Source organism: Scylla paramamosain, chromosome 2 (assembly GCF_035594125.1).
Source record: "Scylla paramamosain isolate STU-SP2022 chromosome 2, ASM3559412v1, whole genome shotgun sequence".
In the NCBI taxonomy this organism is placed as follows: Eukaryota; Metazoa; Arthropoda; class Malacostraca; order Decapoda; family Portunidae; genus Scylla; species Scylla paramamosain.
The window spans coordinates 8,860,001-8,875,000 of record NC_087152.1 but is presented as its reverse complement, the minus strand read 5'-3'; the positions used below and the strand labels follow the sequence as shown (position 1 = coordinate 8,875,000).

The window sequence follows — 15,000 nt, the reverse complement described above, 5'->3', positions numbered from 1 at the left end:
CACCTCCCTCGCCGCCCACAAGGTACACAGTTCATCGTGATCCCCCAAGTGTGTGTGTGTGTGTGTGTGTGTGTGTGTGTGTGTGTGTGTGTGTGTGTGTGTGTGTGTGTGTGTGTGTGTGTGTGTGGTGTAAATTAGTGGGAACGCATCATCCTTTTCATTCCAGGTAACTCTTGTTAATTGTTTAGCGTGAATCTTCACTGATTTAACCATGCAGTGAAAAGTGAGGTGCGTGTGCGTATACCCCGCCTGAATACATTCCCATGCGTGATTATTCTTGTCTGGACTATTTACCGCTTCCTTGATTACAGGGGCGCAGCATTTGGACCATTTTGGGAGGTTCAGTTTTAGAGCAGCAAAACGCTCCCCAAACACACACACACACACACACACACACAAACACATGCAAGGTGAAGGGAGGGGAGTGAACAAGGCGCCAACACATCCTATCGCATGAGGTCCCCGAGTCTCGCCCCGATAAGGCGTCTGAAGCACTTGGTTCAGGGACGACGAAGACACCGCGCTGGGTGGTTCCCATGTCACCAAGCGTCACTTGCACACCTCTTGACCGTCACTTACTTGTGCCCTCCTTCCCCCACCCTCCTCCCCTGGATGAGTCATGCATACACACACACACACACACACACACACACACACACACACACACACACACACATATTTTATGTTTTAGGCACAACTTAACATCAGCATTTCTTCTATTGTTGAATATTATCAGCATAAAATTTAAGTTAAAATTGAAGTGATTAATCATGGTGATAAAATATATATATATATATATATATATATATATATATATATATATATATATATATATATATATATATATATATATATATATATATATATATATATATATATATATATATATATATATATATATATATATATATATATATATTAATCATGGTGATAAAAGATATATGGATGAGTCATGCATACACACACACACACACACACACACACACACACACACACACACACACACACACACACACACACACACACACACACACACACACACACACACACACACACATTTTTTATGTTTTAGGCACAACTTAACATCAACATTTCTTCTATTGTTGAATATTATCAGCATAAAATTCAAGTTAAAATTGAAGTGATTAATCATGGTGATAAAAAAAAAAAAATCATTATTTATATATATATATATATATATATATATATATATATATATATATATATATATATATATATATATATATATATATATATATATATATATATATATATATATATATATATATATATATATATATATATATATATATATATATATATATATATATATATATATATATATATATATATATATATATAATGACAAAATGATAACGATGTTGATGATGATGATGGTGATAATAATAATAATAATAATAATAATAATAATAATAATAATAAGAAGAAGAAGAAGAAGAAGAAGAAGAAGAAGAAGAAGAAGAAGAAGAAGAAGAAGAAGAAGAAGAAGAAGAAGAAGAAGAAGAAGAAGAAGAAAATAAGAAGAACGAAAAAAAAATAAGAAGAAAATGAATACTAATTACTCTTACTACATGTAGAATGATAAAATTAATGAAGTCTTTAGTACCAAGAAGAGAAAGCACACAACCCAATGGCATGTGAGTGTTGGAAGGGCGGGGGAGAAACAGGTGAGGCAATCATCATGTGAGCCTCTCCCCTGCCCCTCCCGTGGCCTCTCACCCCCGCGTGCCGGCCACTGCATACACTAAGCGGGTCTTGCAACACTCACCCAGGGTCACCTGCAGCAGCTCCTCCACCTCCACCTGGGCCTCCCACCTTCCCGTAACGACCCCCAGCAGGTCATCCAGGAAGTGTGCGTCCACCTGGTACTTGCCGGGGTCAGTGTACACGTGGGTTGCTTCCAGGATCAGGCCGTCCCTCCCCTCCCTACACGCCAGGCCGTACACCGGTGTCCTCGAGGCGGCGCCATCATTTTTATCGGCCGGTGCAAACAATGGGCACATCGCTGGGGGTGTGGGGGGAGGGCCTTGTCCCCGTGAGAGGAAAACTGAAACCCCTGACTGGCAGGCGGCCAGCGGGTGTGGCCTGGGCGGTTCCCATAACCAGCGCCACTGTTATTGTCACCTTCCCGCTGAGCAATCTGTTCCTCGTTTCGCTCACTGCCAGTGTGATCGGCGGGGAGTGATCCAGCGGCCCAGCTGTGACTACCGTAAGCAAGGAAGGTGACAGAAGTACCGTCCCCGCCAGTCAAGTGAAGGGAGCCAGTTCCAAGCACACCTGTGGAAGATAGGTACACCTCAATCATCCATTCCTTACAGGTAAATTAAAGACCCTACGCTTATAGCATTAGATGATAAAGCACAAGATCAGTAGCCTTCCGATGATGATGGAGTGCGAAAGGAAGAAAGATATTGGTCCGGTTTCTTTTAAGGGTCGAGCTATACAATTCTCGGCGGGGGGCCGCTGACACCTGGGCGGGGCGGCGCAGCGGGTGTGAGGGTAGAGGAGGCTCGGTGGGGTCACCTGGGTTAGGGCATGGGAGTGGCGTGCCGCGAATGTTGAGAGACACCACCACAGGGAGGCGCAGCTGCTGTTCCTGCTGCTGCTGCTGCTGCTGCTGCTGCTGCTGCTGCCGACGGGTCTGTGCAGTCAGTGTCGCCAAATGAAGAGGAACCGGGAGAGGGAGTGGCGGCAGCGGGAGGAACACATACTGCATCAAGGCGCACAACGACGCCAAATACACACACACACGCCCTTACATATGTCTACTAAAACCTATAAATCCCGGGGAGTAAGAGGGCGTATCTGAGGTAAATCATCATTACGCTGACAGGGGCGAGGCTGGCCGCCCAAAGTATAGGTCTGGTGTGTCTCTGGATATGAAGTGCTTCCGGTGACGTCAGAGCAGCGGCGCATAAGGTGATGAGGCGAGTCCAGGTGAGGCGCGGTAAGGTACACCTGAGCGAAGGCCTGTGGGGAGAGGAGGAGGGTTCATGGTGGCTGCCGGAGACACAAAAGGTGGAGTGGTTACTTGTCGCTCCTTTTTCAAGCTGGCAACATGCACGGACAGACTCCACGGCCGTTCACAAAGCGCAGGTAGCCGGTCAGCTATTTTTCTTACACCGCTGCGAGAAAACCGCGAGGCTGGCGCGGGGCAGGGCTGACGCGGGAACACCGTCAGCACTGCATCATCCCGGACCAGTAATTAGCAGCGGAGAGCCGAGCAGACCCAGTGCACAAACACCTGCTCTTACCTGACAAGCCTGAGCACGACGTGGGAACACCTTCCACAGGTACCAAGCAGCTCAGAACCAATCAAAACACCCTTATCATTTTCCCCTTCCATCTTTCCTAAACGATGAATTCTGATACGGACCAAGATATAAGAGAGAGAAAGAGAAAGAGAGGGAGAAATTTAACGAACATCAGGCCACCTCCATGTTTGGCTCGAGGTGAAGCTGTTTAATGCATAAAAGAGGCGGCTGTATATGGCTCAGTGGGGGTGCCCTCGACAGCTTCGGCTCGCGTTGACATAAAAACATTATCAACAACGCCCGCACGATAAATGTCTACGTTACGCTGAATCCACTCGCTTGAAGAGATGGTTCGGGGAAGGGAAGGAAGGGAAGGGGAGGAGGCAAAGAAAAAGAGGAAGGATATAAAGGGAAGGCAGTAGTAGCAATAGCAATGTGGTGAGTTGAAGTGAATGGGAACAAGAGGTAATTGAGATGAAGAGATGAAAGGAATACAAGAAACATGTAACAGAACGCAAATAAATAAACAAATAAATATGAAGATAAATGCAAATGTTAAGAACAGGAAAAGTTTGGAGGGAGAGAGAGAGAGAGAGAGAGAGAGAGAGAGAGAGAGAGAGAGAGAGAGAGAGAGAGAGAGAGAGAGAGAGAGAGTAGAGAGCAGAGAAGCCAAGCCAGTATCACCCATTACACACACACACACACACACACACACACACACACACACACACACACACACACACACACACACACACACACACACACACACCTCTGTTTACTCTCCTCTGCCTCCCCGAGACCAGGTACATCGTGAGAGAGCAGACAGCCGGAGTCCATTAGTCAGTTCGCGGAATAGAGAGAACGAGATGCGAGACAAGACGGAGAGGCAGATAGAAGGCGAGATAAACAGATGGAGAGAGAGATAAACGCGTCGGAACCAAGCAAGAGCGAGAGCGAAAGAGAGAGCAAGAGAAAGAGAGTTGTAACACACACACACACACACACACACACACACACACACACACACACACACACACACACACACACACACACACACACACTCCGCCAAATCCATAAGCGGAGGACAATTACTATCGGAGAAATGATTTCCCTCAATATACTTGGCCAGGTGGGGACAGGTAAGTACCGGGAGAACATATTAGGCAGCCTTGTGCTACGCCGCTGCCCCCTTGCGGTGGAGGGAGCGTTACAAGGGCCACAACAAGGAGGAGGAGGAGGAGGAGGAAGAAAAGAAGGGAGGAGGGAGAGGGGGAGGAAGCTGAGGGTACGTGGTGGTGTAAACATTGAGTAGTTGAACCCTTGATTGGTGAAGAAATGAGATGCTATTAAGGCGAGAGAGAGAGAGAGAGAGAGAGAGAGAGAGAGAGAGAGAGAGAGAGAGAGAGAGAGAGAGAGAGAGAGAGAGAGAGAGAGAGAGAGAGAGAGAGAGAGAGAGAGAGAGAGAGAGAGAGAGAGAGAGAGAGAGAGAGAGAGAGAGAGAGAGAGAGAGAGAGAGAGAGAGAGAGAGAGAGAGAGAGAGAGAGAGAGAGAGAGAGAGAGAGAGAGAGAGAGAGAGAGAGAGAGAGAGAGAGAGAGAGAGAGAGAGAGAGAGAGAGAGAGAGAGAGAGAGAGAGAGAGAGAGAGAGAGAGAGAGAGAGAGAGAGAGAGAGAGAGAGAGAGAGAGAGAGAGAGAGAGAGAGAGCAAATCGAGTGCACGAAAGAACACCACACACACACACACACACACACACACACACACACACACACACACACACACACACAAACAAACAAACAAACAAACAAACAAACAAACAAATACACACGCACACACACACAACACAAACACAACAATAATAACCAAAAATCTTAACATATATAGTTGAAACGAAGCATTCAATAAACAAATAAAGATAAAAAAAAAGAAAAAAAGAAAGAAAAGGAAAGAAAAGCACACATCCAAACGAAACTACCCAGGAGGAGGAGGAAGAGGAACTTTGGCGAGAAGAAAAAATAATGTGAGTTGTATTATAAAGCTGAAACGAGCCGTCTCACGTAGGAACCATAACCGGTCCTCCCAGGAGTGGACGAGTAGGGAGCGGGCAGAGGCGCGGCAGCGGCGGAGGGAGATGTACAGATAAAGAGAGAGAGAGAGAGAGAGAGAGAGAGAGAGAGAGAGAGAGAGAGAGAGAGAGAGAGAGAGAGAGAGAATGAACTACGAAAAAAAACGAGAAAACATAAGTTAAGGAGAAAAAAATATATAAAACACAAAAAAAACACACCAAAAACCAACACTACACACACACACACACACACACACACACACACACACACACACACACACACACACACACACACACACACACACACACACACACACAGAGAGAGAGAGAGAGAGAGAGAGAGAGAGAGAGAGAGAGAGAGAGAGAGAGAGAGAGAGAGAGAGAGAGAGAGAGAGAGTCAAGGATCGGATGTTTGAGTAGCCAGGATAAAGAGATTAAACAGTCTGCGGCAGTTAGCGGAGGAGGAGTAGGAACAGTGCGAGGAGGAGGAGGAGGAGGAGGAGGAGGAGGAGGAGGAGGAAGAGGAAGAGGAGTATATGTAGAGCGTGTGAGTGGGACTAATCGAGGAGGCAGCAGAGTGAAGGGGGATAATGGGAACTGGGCTGCGGCGTCAGAAACTAATGGCTTGGGCGAGTAAACTTGCTATATTAGTGCAGAGGAAGCGCAGGAGGCAGTGAGCGGAGGAGCAAAGAAGAGGAACACCCCCAGCAAGAAGAGGAGCGAGGGGGAGAAGAGTAGCGAGTCATCACCATGGGCCTGTGCAGTGTTGGGGAGAGCAAGGGAGGGAAGGAGGCGACTGGTGGCGAGGGAGAGAATGCTTACCTTGACTCAGCAGCGCCAGAATAAATACAGGCAAGCAGAGCATATATCATCTGAGTAAAAATAATGATTAGTGAAGGGAGAGAGAGAGAGAGAGAGAGAGAGAGAGAGAGAGAGAGAGAGAGAGAGAGAGAGAGAGAGAGAGAGAGAGAGAGAACGATACATGGGTTCAGAGACATACAAATACTTTTCACGCTAGAATCTAATCACATGAGTCACACATCCTCTGATCGCACTGAATTATCACATATAGTGCATAGTATCTGCCGCTCCTCCTCCTATTATCTTCTTTTCCCTTCACTTTTTATTCTTACGGCTGTCAGTCTCCTGTCTTCATCACCCTTTTTCCTTTTGCCTCGAGTCAATCTCAGTACTGCTGAGCGCGCCAAAAGGGAACACTGTGTTTGCTGAGGGCGTTGATTAGCGTGTGCGAGAGAGAGAGAGAGAGAGAGAGAGAGAGAGAGAGAGAGAGAGAGAGAGAGAGAGAGAGAGAGAGAGAGAAACAGACAGACAGACAGACAGACAGACAGACAGACAGACAGACAAGTATGAATAAAGGCAGAGTAAAGTATAAAATAGAAAGGAAAATAAATAAACACACTAATAATCATTATTAAAACTTAAATAATCAAACAAACATTCAGCAAAGAAAGAAATATAAAAAATAAAGAAACACGAGAGAGAGAGAGAGAGAGAGAGAGAGAGAGAGAGAGAGAGAGAGAGAGAGAGCAGTGAACCGTGAAACAGGGAAGTATGGAACAAGAGGCCCGGAGGGAAGGAGCCGGGAAACTAAGAAGCGTGACACCTGTTCTTGGGTGGGAGGCGAGGTTGGGGGGGAAGGTGAGGGAGAGGAGCAGATAATGAGGAAAGAGCAGGGGAGAGGGAGAAAGAAAGGGAGGGAGGAAGAGAGAAAGAAAGAAATACAGTGGAGTAATAGAGACAATAACAGGGAGAGTTGAGTAAAGGAAATTAAAGAAAGTTGGGAATGGAAAAGTAGGAATAAAGATTTAGTAGGTAATGAAAGACAAGGAGAAAGAGGGAGGAAATACAAGGGAGATATACACGGAGTGTGCATGAGTACTTGGAGTAAAGGGAATAAGTTAAAGAAAAAGTAGAGGGAAGAGGAGGGGGAAAAAGAGAAGGAGGAGGAGAGGAGTAAGGGTTTGGCTAGGACACTGGAGAGGGAGACAAAAGAAGGGAGGGAGAAGAAGAAATAAAGTAAAGGAATAAAGACTAAACACAGGAGAGGACAGAATAACATGGAATTAATAACAGAAAGAGAGGGAGGGAAAGAGTAAGAGTAAAAATTTTAGAAGAGATGAGAGAAGAACATGAGAGAGAGAGAGAGAGAGAGAGAGAGAGAGAGAGAGAGAGAGAGAGAGAGAGAGAGAGAGATACAGGGGAGGAGAAACGACAATAACGGAGTAGCAAGTAAACTGAGTGGGTGAAAGAGGACGGAAGGAAACAGCAATAAAAAGCTTCAGGTGAGGAAATATCATACAAAAAAATAAAGTTAAGAGAAGCACGAGGACTCACGTAACAAGAGACAAAAAAGAGAGAAAAAAATGAAATTCCTGTCTAAAATGCCCAATTAAAGCAAAGCGGAGCAGCCTTAAATATTTCCGTTCTTTCCTTCCACGTTCTGTCTCTATTTTTCTCTCCATTTTTTTTTCCGTCGCTTGTCTCGTTAACGCTCCGGCAGGGTGGCAGGGAGGGAGGGAGGGAGGGAGGGAGGCTGGCAGGGTGCATCAGGTTAGATAGGGTACACGTGTCCCCGATGTGCTGGCAGTGTTTATATGAGAGAGAAGGGACGAAAATTATAGGCAGTAAATGTTTATAGAAGTCCCAGTTATCTGTTGCAGCGATAAGTCCACGTTCAATTGCTTTAGTGTAGAAGCGAATGGTGTAAGTGAATAAACTCGTGCCGGAGGAGGTGGTGGTGGTAATGGGGAAGCAAAGAGTAGCGTGGGTGGCGTGGGTGGTGATGGTGGTGTAGGTTGGTTGGCTGGATCCAGAAATCATGAGGTGGATGTACGAGTTATTGAGGGACTGTGTGTATTTTGCTCCTTGTAATGAAGATGGTGGCTGATGAGGTAGAGCAGTAGTGGAATGTGATTGTTGGGTGCTGTGTGTGTGTGTGTGTGTGTGTGTGTAGGTAGGGTAGGTGGGCAAGCGTCACCTCACAGCATGGCTACGCCCCTGCCACCTTGACCTTCCTCCCCCAAGCCTGCTTCTTCTCTCTCTCTCTCTCTCTCTCTCTCTCTCTCTCTCTCTCTCTCTCTCTCTCTCTCTCTCTCTCTCTCTCTCTCATGTGTATCTTTCTGCTTGCTTTTTATTTTATTTTTTATTTTTTTGTCCTTGTATGAATCTTTACGTCTCTGTCTACCTGTCTGTCTTACTACCTGTCCGTATCTCTCTCTCTCTCTCTCTCTCTCTCTCTCTCTCTCTCTCTCTCTCTCTCTCTCTCTCTCTCTCTCTCTCTCTGTCTCATTTTCTTTCTCTCGATCCCAACCTCTCCATGTCCCCACTCCCTCCCTCCCTCCCTCCCTCGCTCCCTTTCTCCTCCGGCTCCTCCTCCCTGTCTGACCTCTCGACTCCTCCTCATCAAGAACTCTTTCTTATTTGCTCTCTCTCTCTCTCTCTCTCTCTCTCTCTCTCTCTCTCTCTCTCTCTCTCTCTCTCTCTCTCTCTCTCTCTCTCTCTCTCTCTTTATGCATGGCCAGTAAAGTTGGTAAATATTTGCGAAAAAATATCTTCCTTTATTTTCTCGGGGTATCTTTTTTGGGGTTGCTTCCAGTTTGTATTCGACTTGTTTTTACTTTGTTCGTGTGCATGAGGGTGTGTACACATCAGCTTGTGTGCGCGTCCATGTTTGTGTGCGTACATCTTTCCCGGGACTCTTGTGAACGAAACGCGGCACAAAAAGTTTTCACAAAAGTACCGTGAGGGACGTGCTGGAGAGTGTGTGTGTGTGTGTGTGTGTGTGTGTGTGTGTGTGTGTGTGTGTGTGTGTGTGTGTGTGTGTGTGTGTGTGAGTGTGTGTGTGTGTGTGTGTGTGTGTGTGTGTGTGTGTATTAAGGTTGATGACCGGTTGGTGTCGGTGGTGGCTGCTGGGTCATTGCAAAGGTCAGGTCAGCAGGTCGGGTTAGGGCGAATAAAGAAGAAAAATAAAAGAAGAAAACTGCAAGGAAAAAGCAAGCAGTTGATTAATTTTAAGTAGTATTTATCCTGCTCCTTCCTACATTTCTTCTGTTTCATTTTCCTCCTCCTCCCGATGCCCCTCCTCCTCCCCCACCACCACCACCACCACCACCACCACCACGACCACCATCTCCTCCAAAACAAAGGAGTCAGAGCTATTACCAGATCACGTCACTAATAACTATTCAAGACATTCCTTTTTCTCCTCCACCTGCCCTCCACACACCCCACATCTCACGAATACTACTCCTGAGCTCCTCCTCCTCCTCCTCCTTCTCTTCATACCCCTCTCCCTTATCTCCGCTCATCCCTATACCCACACTGGCCAGCCTTTACTCCCTTCCTCTCATTCTGCACCCGCGAGCGCCTCTCCTTCCTCCTGCTTCTCTTCAGGCGGTCCGGTTCTCTCGTACGTGCGTCTCGTGAACAGAAAATCTTCCCTCGTCAGTTTTCAGGAGTGGTGTTTCATTGACGTGTTTGGAAGGTGATAGGTGGTGTTTGTTCTTTTGTGTGGTATAAGTTTATGGTGCTTGTGTGTGTGTGTGTGATGATTAGTGTGGTGTGGTGTGATGTGGTTATGTATTGTGGTGTGTGTGTGTGTGTGTGTGTGTGAGGTAGATTAGTGTCGTAATGTGTGGTGATTCAAATGAGTGGTACAGCGTGGGAATGTACTATGATGCAAGGTGTTAATCTGTGATGAAATATGGTGAAATAAAATTGTCATATTTCCTTGTGTTGTATGGTGTAATGATTTATAATGAAGGCATAGCATGGTACAGAAAGCTGGATGGCGCTGAGAACTGATGCAGTACAGCGGTGCATGCATGGTGCGCGTATACTATAACACTGTTCCACTACTATCGTGCATGATGTAAGAATAGCCTAGAACAGTAACATCTGAAACTACCACCTTTCAATCTAGAGCAATATTCTTAAACACATAACTAAGAAATTTGAGGAAATTAACCCTTTAACTGCTAACAACATATGTAATTTGATTTTCAGTTATCACAGGAAATTCTATTCGTCAAAATTTAACCTACAAGTACTAAGAAGCTTTACTAAATATTTGATGACACCCTTTACTATGAGTGCTCCCTTTTTCAAATTATATCGAGCTGAGAAGAAACTGTAGTAGTCAGAGGGTTGATACACATTTAATTAACTTCTACAATAACTCGTCTCTCTGGCTTAGACCAAAGAAACTGAAAAAAAGACCTACTTGAGATACCAGCTCCTTAAGAAGACAGTCACCAGTCAAATTCAAAATAACACTGTAAACTGATTATCTTTAATGTACCAGCATAGCCTCGAATATCTCCCTGATTTTAAGGGTATTTTATGTAACAAGAATAAATGGTGTCTAAGGAAGTAATATTCTAGTCATCATCATTGTTGTGGTGTGTGGTGCAGCTCAGTGCGGCTTTACAAGGTTAGGGGATGACTGTGTGTGTGGTGCGTGTGGCAGTGTACCGATGTTAAACCGTGTGATAAAAAGTTGCACATTTTAACTTAATTTTTGCCCAATAACGAGAGGTCAGGGTTGAGAGAGAGAGAGAGAGAGAGAGAGAGAGAGAGAGAGAGAGAGAGAGAGAGAGAGAGAGAGAGAGAGAGAGAGAGAGAGAGAGAGAGAGAGTTCATGCCGTGCCTTCCCATCCTTGACGGCCACCTCCACTTTTTCTCTCTCCCATCTCTCTCTTTCTCTCTCTCCCTCTCCTTCACTTTCCCTCTCTTTTCCTTTTTCACAAATACCTCTCTCTCTCTCTCTCTCTCTCTCTCTCTCTCTCTCTCTCTCTCTCTCTCTCTCTCTCATTTATTAAGCCCTTCCTATCTTTTGATCTGTATTTCCTTCCATCTCTCTCTCTCTGTATGATTTTGTCTGTCTTTCTCTCTATTCTATTAGTCTGGGTGTCTGTCCCCCTTTCTCTCTCTCTCTCTCTCTCTCTCTCTCTCTCTCTCTCTCTCTCTCTCTCTCTCTCTCTCTCTCTCTCTCTCTCTCGTCCCATTTATCTCTCTTACAGGACTACTCTATATCTCTCAGTCTCCCCTCTCACTGTGTCCCCTTAAATTCCCCTCTCTCTCTCTCTCTCTCTCTCTCTCTCTCTCTCTCTCTCTCTCTCTCTCTCTCTCTCTCTCTCTCTCTGGTTTCCTACACACGTACAGCACTATTTCTTGCATTCTCTCTCACCTCATAAAGATGCTACAAGATGCTACACACTAAGTCTTTTCCTGTCCATGCCCTCTACTGCTCTGCCCTCAAATCTTCCCTCTCCCTCCTCCCTTTACTTCCCAGGTCACCCCAACCCACTCTCCCACACTCTCCATCTCGCTCTCTTCCTCACAGCACCCTCTCTCCTTCCTCTCCACCATCCCAGTTCTTTCTCCTCTTCTGTCTCCTCTCCTCGCCTCTCACTCCCTCTCTCCCTTCTCGTCTCCTCCCGCGCCTCTCATGCTTTCCCTCCCAACTATTGGGTTCGTCACGCGCCGGTGAGAATGAACCTTTGTCTGGAGGTCCTCTTGGCGTGGTGGCAGAGAGAGAGAGAGAGAGAGAGAGAGAGAGAGAGAGAGAGAGAGAGAGAAAGAGAGAGTAACGCCTCCACGCTGCCGTCCCCATCACCACGACACAAGGATCCACACACACACACACACACACACACACCTGCACACGCCACCACCTCGAGGTATGCAGTGCAGCCATCCATCACCCAGCAGCAGCAGCGGCAGCAGCAGAAGGGTTAGAGCAATGCAAGGGATTCACGCTGAAGGGATGGACAGCATAAAGAATGGCACACACACACACACACACACACACACACACACACACACACAGACGTTTCATAAGCACCGCACGTCACCGCTGCCACAATGTTCGCTGTTCGGTGCATGGGAGCGGCTGTGGTGGTGGTGGTGGTGGTGGTGGTGGTTTCTGTGCCAGTGTTAAAGCGGTTAAAGTTAATGGGTGTCACGTCCACATGCTTTATCACTGCCATAGACACGCCGCCATACCAGTCCAGGGCAGGGAGTACGATTCATCCTCCAGCCCTTCCCTCCCTTCCCTTCCTCTCCTCCACTCTTCGCCGCATCGTGTGTGTGTGTGTGTGTGTGTGTGTGTGTGTGTGTGTGTGTGTGTGTGTGTGTGTGTGTGTGTGTGGAGGCATCTTGAAGTAAAACCCGGAGACCTGTGGCGCCCTAAGTCAGCCAATCAGCCAGGAACACCCTCCTCCCTCCTCCCTCTAGGCAGCGTCAGTTAAAAGGCGAGGAGAATCAGGCACATAAACACAGACACTCTTAAAACAGAATACCTGCGTACTCGCATCATATTATGGGAATTTTACATTTGCGCTTTGTCAATCAGGATCCTTAGAAAAAAAAAGAAAAAGATGAATAAAAAAATAATTTTGAATTCTTTCCAAAAATCAAGGGAAGAAAAATGCGTTAATATTATATTTTATGATTCTGATGGACCAACATATTCTGATATTTTTTGGACGATGTATTCGGCAGACCGGCTCACCTCGCCTCGCTGGATGCTGGCGTGTGTTTTTGTTCCTCGCAGGTAGGAAAAAGACGAGGTATGGGAAGCTATGAGTGTACGCATCACTAAGGGTTTGAAAAAATGTTTCATAAATAAAGTAGATAAGAAGAAAAAGAAAGAAGAAATAAGACAGTTTGTGTTGGGATATGGATATTACTAAAAACAGAAAAAAAGAAGAAGTGTTTGACAAATGAAATATTATGTAGAAAAAGAACAGCAAAGATAATACTGAGAAGCTGAGAAGACAACGGAAATAATGAGCTTAAGAAAAAGAAATGGGACAAAGTGTGTGGAGATGAAGATTACTAAAAAGAAAAGCTTGACAAATACAATACATAAGTAAGAAAAAAACAGCTAAGATAATACAGATAAGCAGAAAAGACAACTGATATAATGATAATTTAAGAAAGATTAAAAGAGACAAAATATTGGTGGATATGAGCATAGATAAGGATATAAAAGAAATTGCTCGAAAACTAAAATGGCTAAGCAGGAAATACACCCAAGATAATGACAAAATCAAGCACATAAACGAAGAAGGCAACTGAAATAATGATAGGTATAAGAAAGATGAAAAAGAGACATGGCGTGGGGAGACAGGAACATTACTAAAAATAAAAACAAAAAAAATGAAATAAAAAAATGCTTGACAAGTACAACACATAAACAGAAAAGACAATCGAGATAATGACAAATAAAGTACAAAAGCAAAGAAGACAAATGAAACAATATGATGGTCTAGGAAAGATGAAAAGAGACAAATTGTGTCGGGGTGAGGGAGACATAAACATTACTGAAGATATAAAAGAAAGTGTTTGAGAGATACAAATACAAATACAATACATAAACAGAGAAAGACAAGTAAGACAAATGTACAGTTTAAGAGATAGAACAAAATAATAGACAGAAATATGAGGAAATATGAACACTACTAAGAATATAAACCTATTTGTCTCATATAATACTTACTACATAGCAGACGGAAGACACCTGAGATAGTGTATGTAGTTTAAAAGACAAAAGAAAGAATATACCAGTGGATCTGAGTATCGCTACAAATATAAGAAGGTTCGCACGACGCAAAGCAGAGAGAAGACACTTGAGATATTGTATAGTTAAAAAAATGTACTGGGGAATATAAAAAAAGTCACTAGGGGTATGAGAAGATTCGTACAATAAAAAATGTATCGCAAAAAAGAAAATAGACAAAAGAAAAATAGTATTGCTGGATATAAAAAGGTACAATAAGACTCGTACAACATACAAGAGAGAGTAGACATCTGAGATAATGTACAGATAAAAAAAATAAATAAAAGAAATGTACTGGTGAATAGGAGAATCACTAAGACTAGTTCAACACATAGCAGAGAGAGAGAGAGAGAGAGAGAGAGAGAGAGAGAGAGAGAGAGATAATCCAAAACCTTTATCTAAACATTAATGGCAAGGTGTGGGCGCCGTGGCGAGCATTCAGGGCGTGGTAAACTTCCACTCCAGACTCTAACCTAACCTAACCATTGCTCATTTCTGCCATGTTTCGGCATATAATTTTGGGTTTCTTTAAGCCTGACTGTGTGGCTTAAAAAAAATTAACATTTTCGCCATGGTTCTGCATCAAAGGAAGAGAGAGAGAGAGAGAGAGAGAGAGAGAGAGAGGGAGAGAGAGAGTGAATATAATCTTCTAGTCTGCCCACGCGCGGCACGCCATCCCACTGACGTGCTTCAGGTAAAATCTCATGACATAGATGGCCAAACAGATGGAAAAGATGCATTAGAAGAATTAAAGTTTCAAAGGCACACGAAAGGAAAATGGAATATAGGAAGAAGCATTCGGTGGAAGACGAAACGGAGGGAGGGGTGGAGGGTGAAAGGAGGGGAAAGGAGGTCAAATGTATTGGAATATTCTCTCCTCTTATTTTACGTAAGGATGAAATTTACCTGTGAAAGTGTATAGTGCTCGTATTTGTTGTCTTTACCTATGAGAGAGAGAGAGAGAGAGAGAGAGAGAGAGAGAGAGAGAGAGAGAGAGAGAGAGAGAGAGAGAGAGAGAGAGTAAATATAAAAAAGAACACCTTGACCTACTGAAAAACAGAACGACAGACAAACACAGAGA

The 15,000-nt window shown here is 44.7% G+C and overlaps 1 protein-coding gene across 3 annotated transcripts in view; it reads right to left on the bottom strand.

Moving 5' to 3' along the window:
* LOC135109689 (uncharacterized) overlaps positions 1-15,000 on the bottom strand; it is a 185,008-nt gene that overhangs the window by 105,780 nt on the left and 64,228 nt on the right. For 2 of the 3 annotated variants that reach the window (XM_064021245.1, XM_064021262.1), the window contains exon 2: positions 1,790-2,298. The exons of the other annotated variant lie outside the window; for it this stretch is intronic. In XM_064021245.1, coding sequence (XP_063877315.1) covers positions 1,790-2,024 — 235 coding nt within the window. In that variant the 5' untranslated portion in view covers positions 2,025-2,298. The remainder of the gene's footprint in view (positions 1-1,789; positions 2,299-15,000) is intronic. 3 annotated transcript variants of the gene reach the window in all.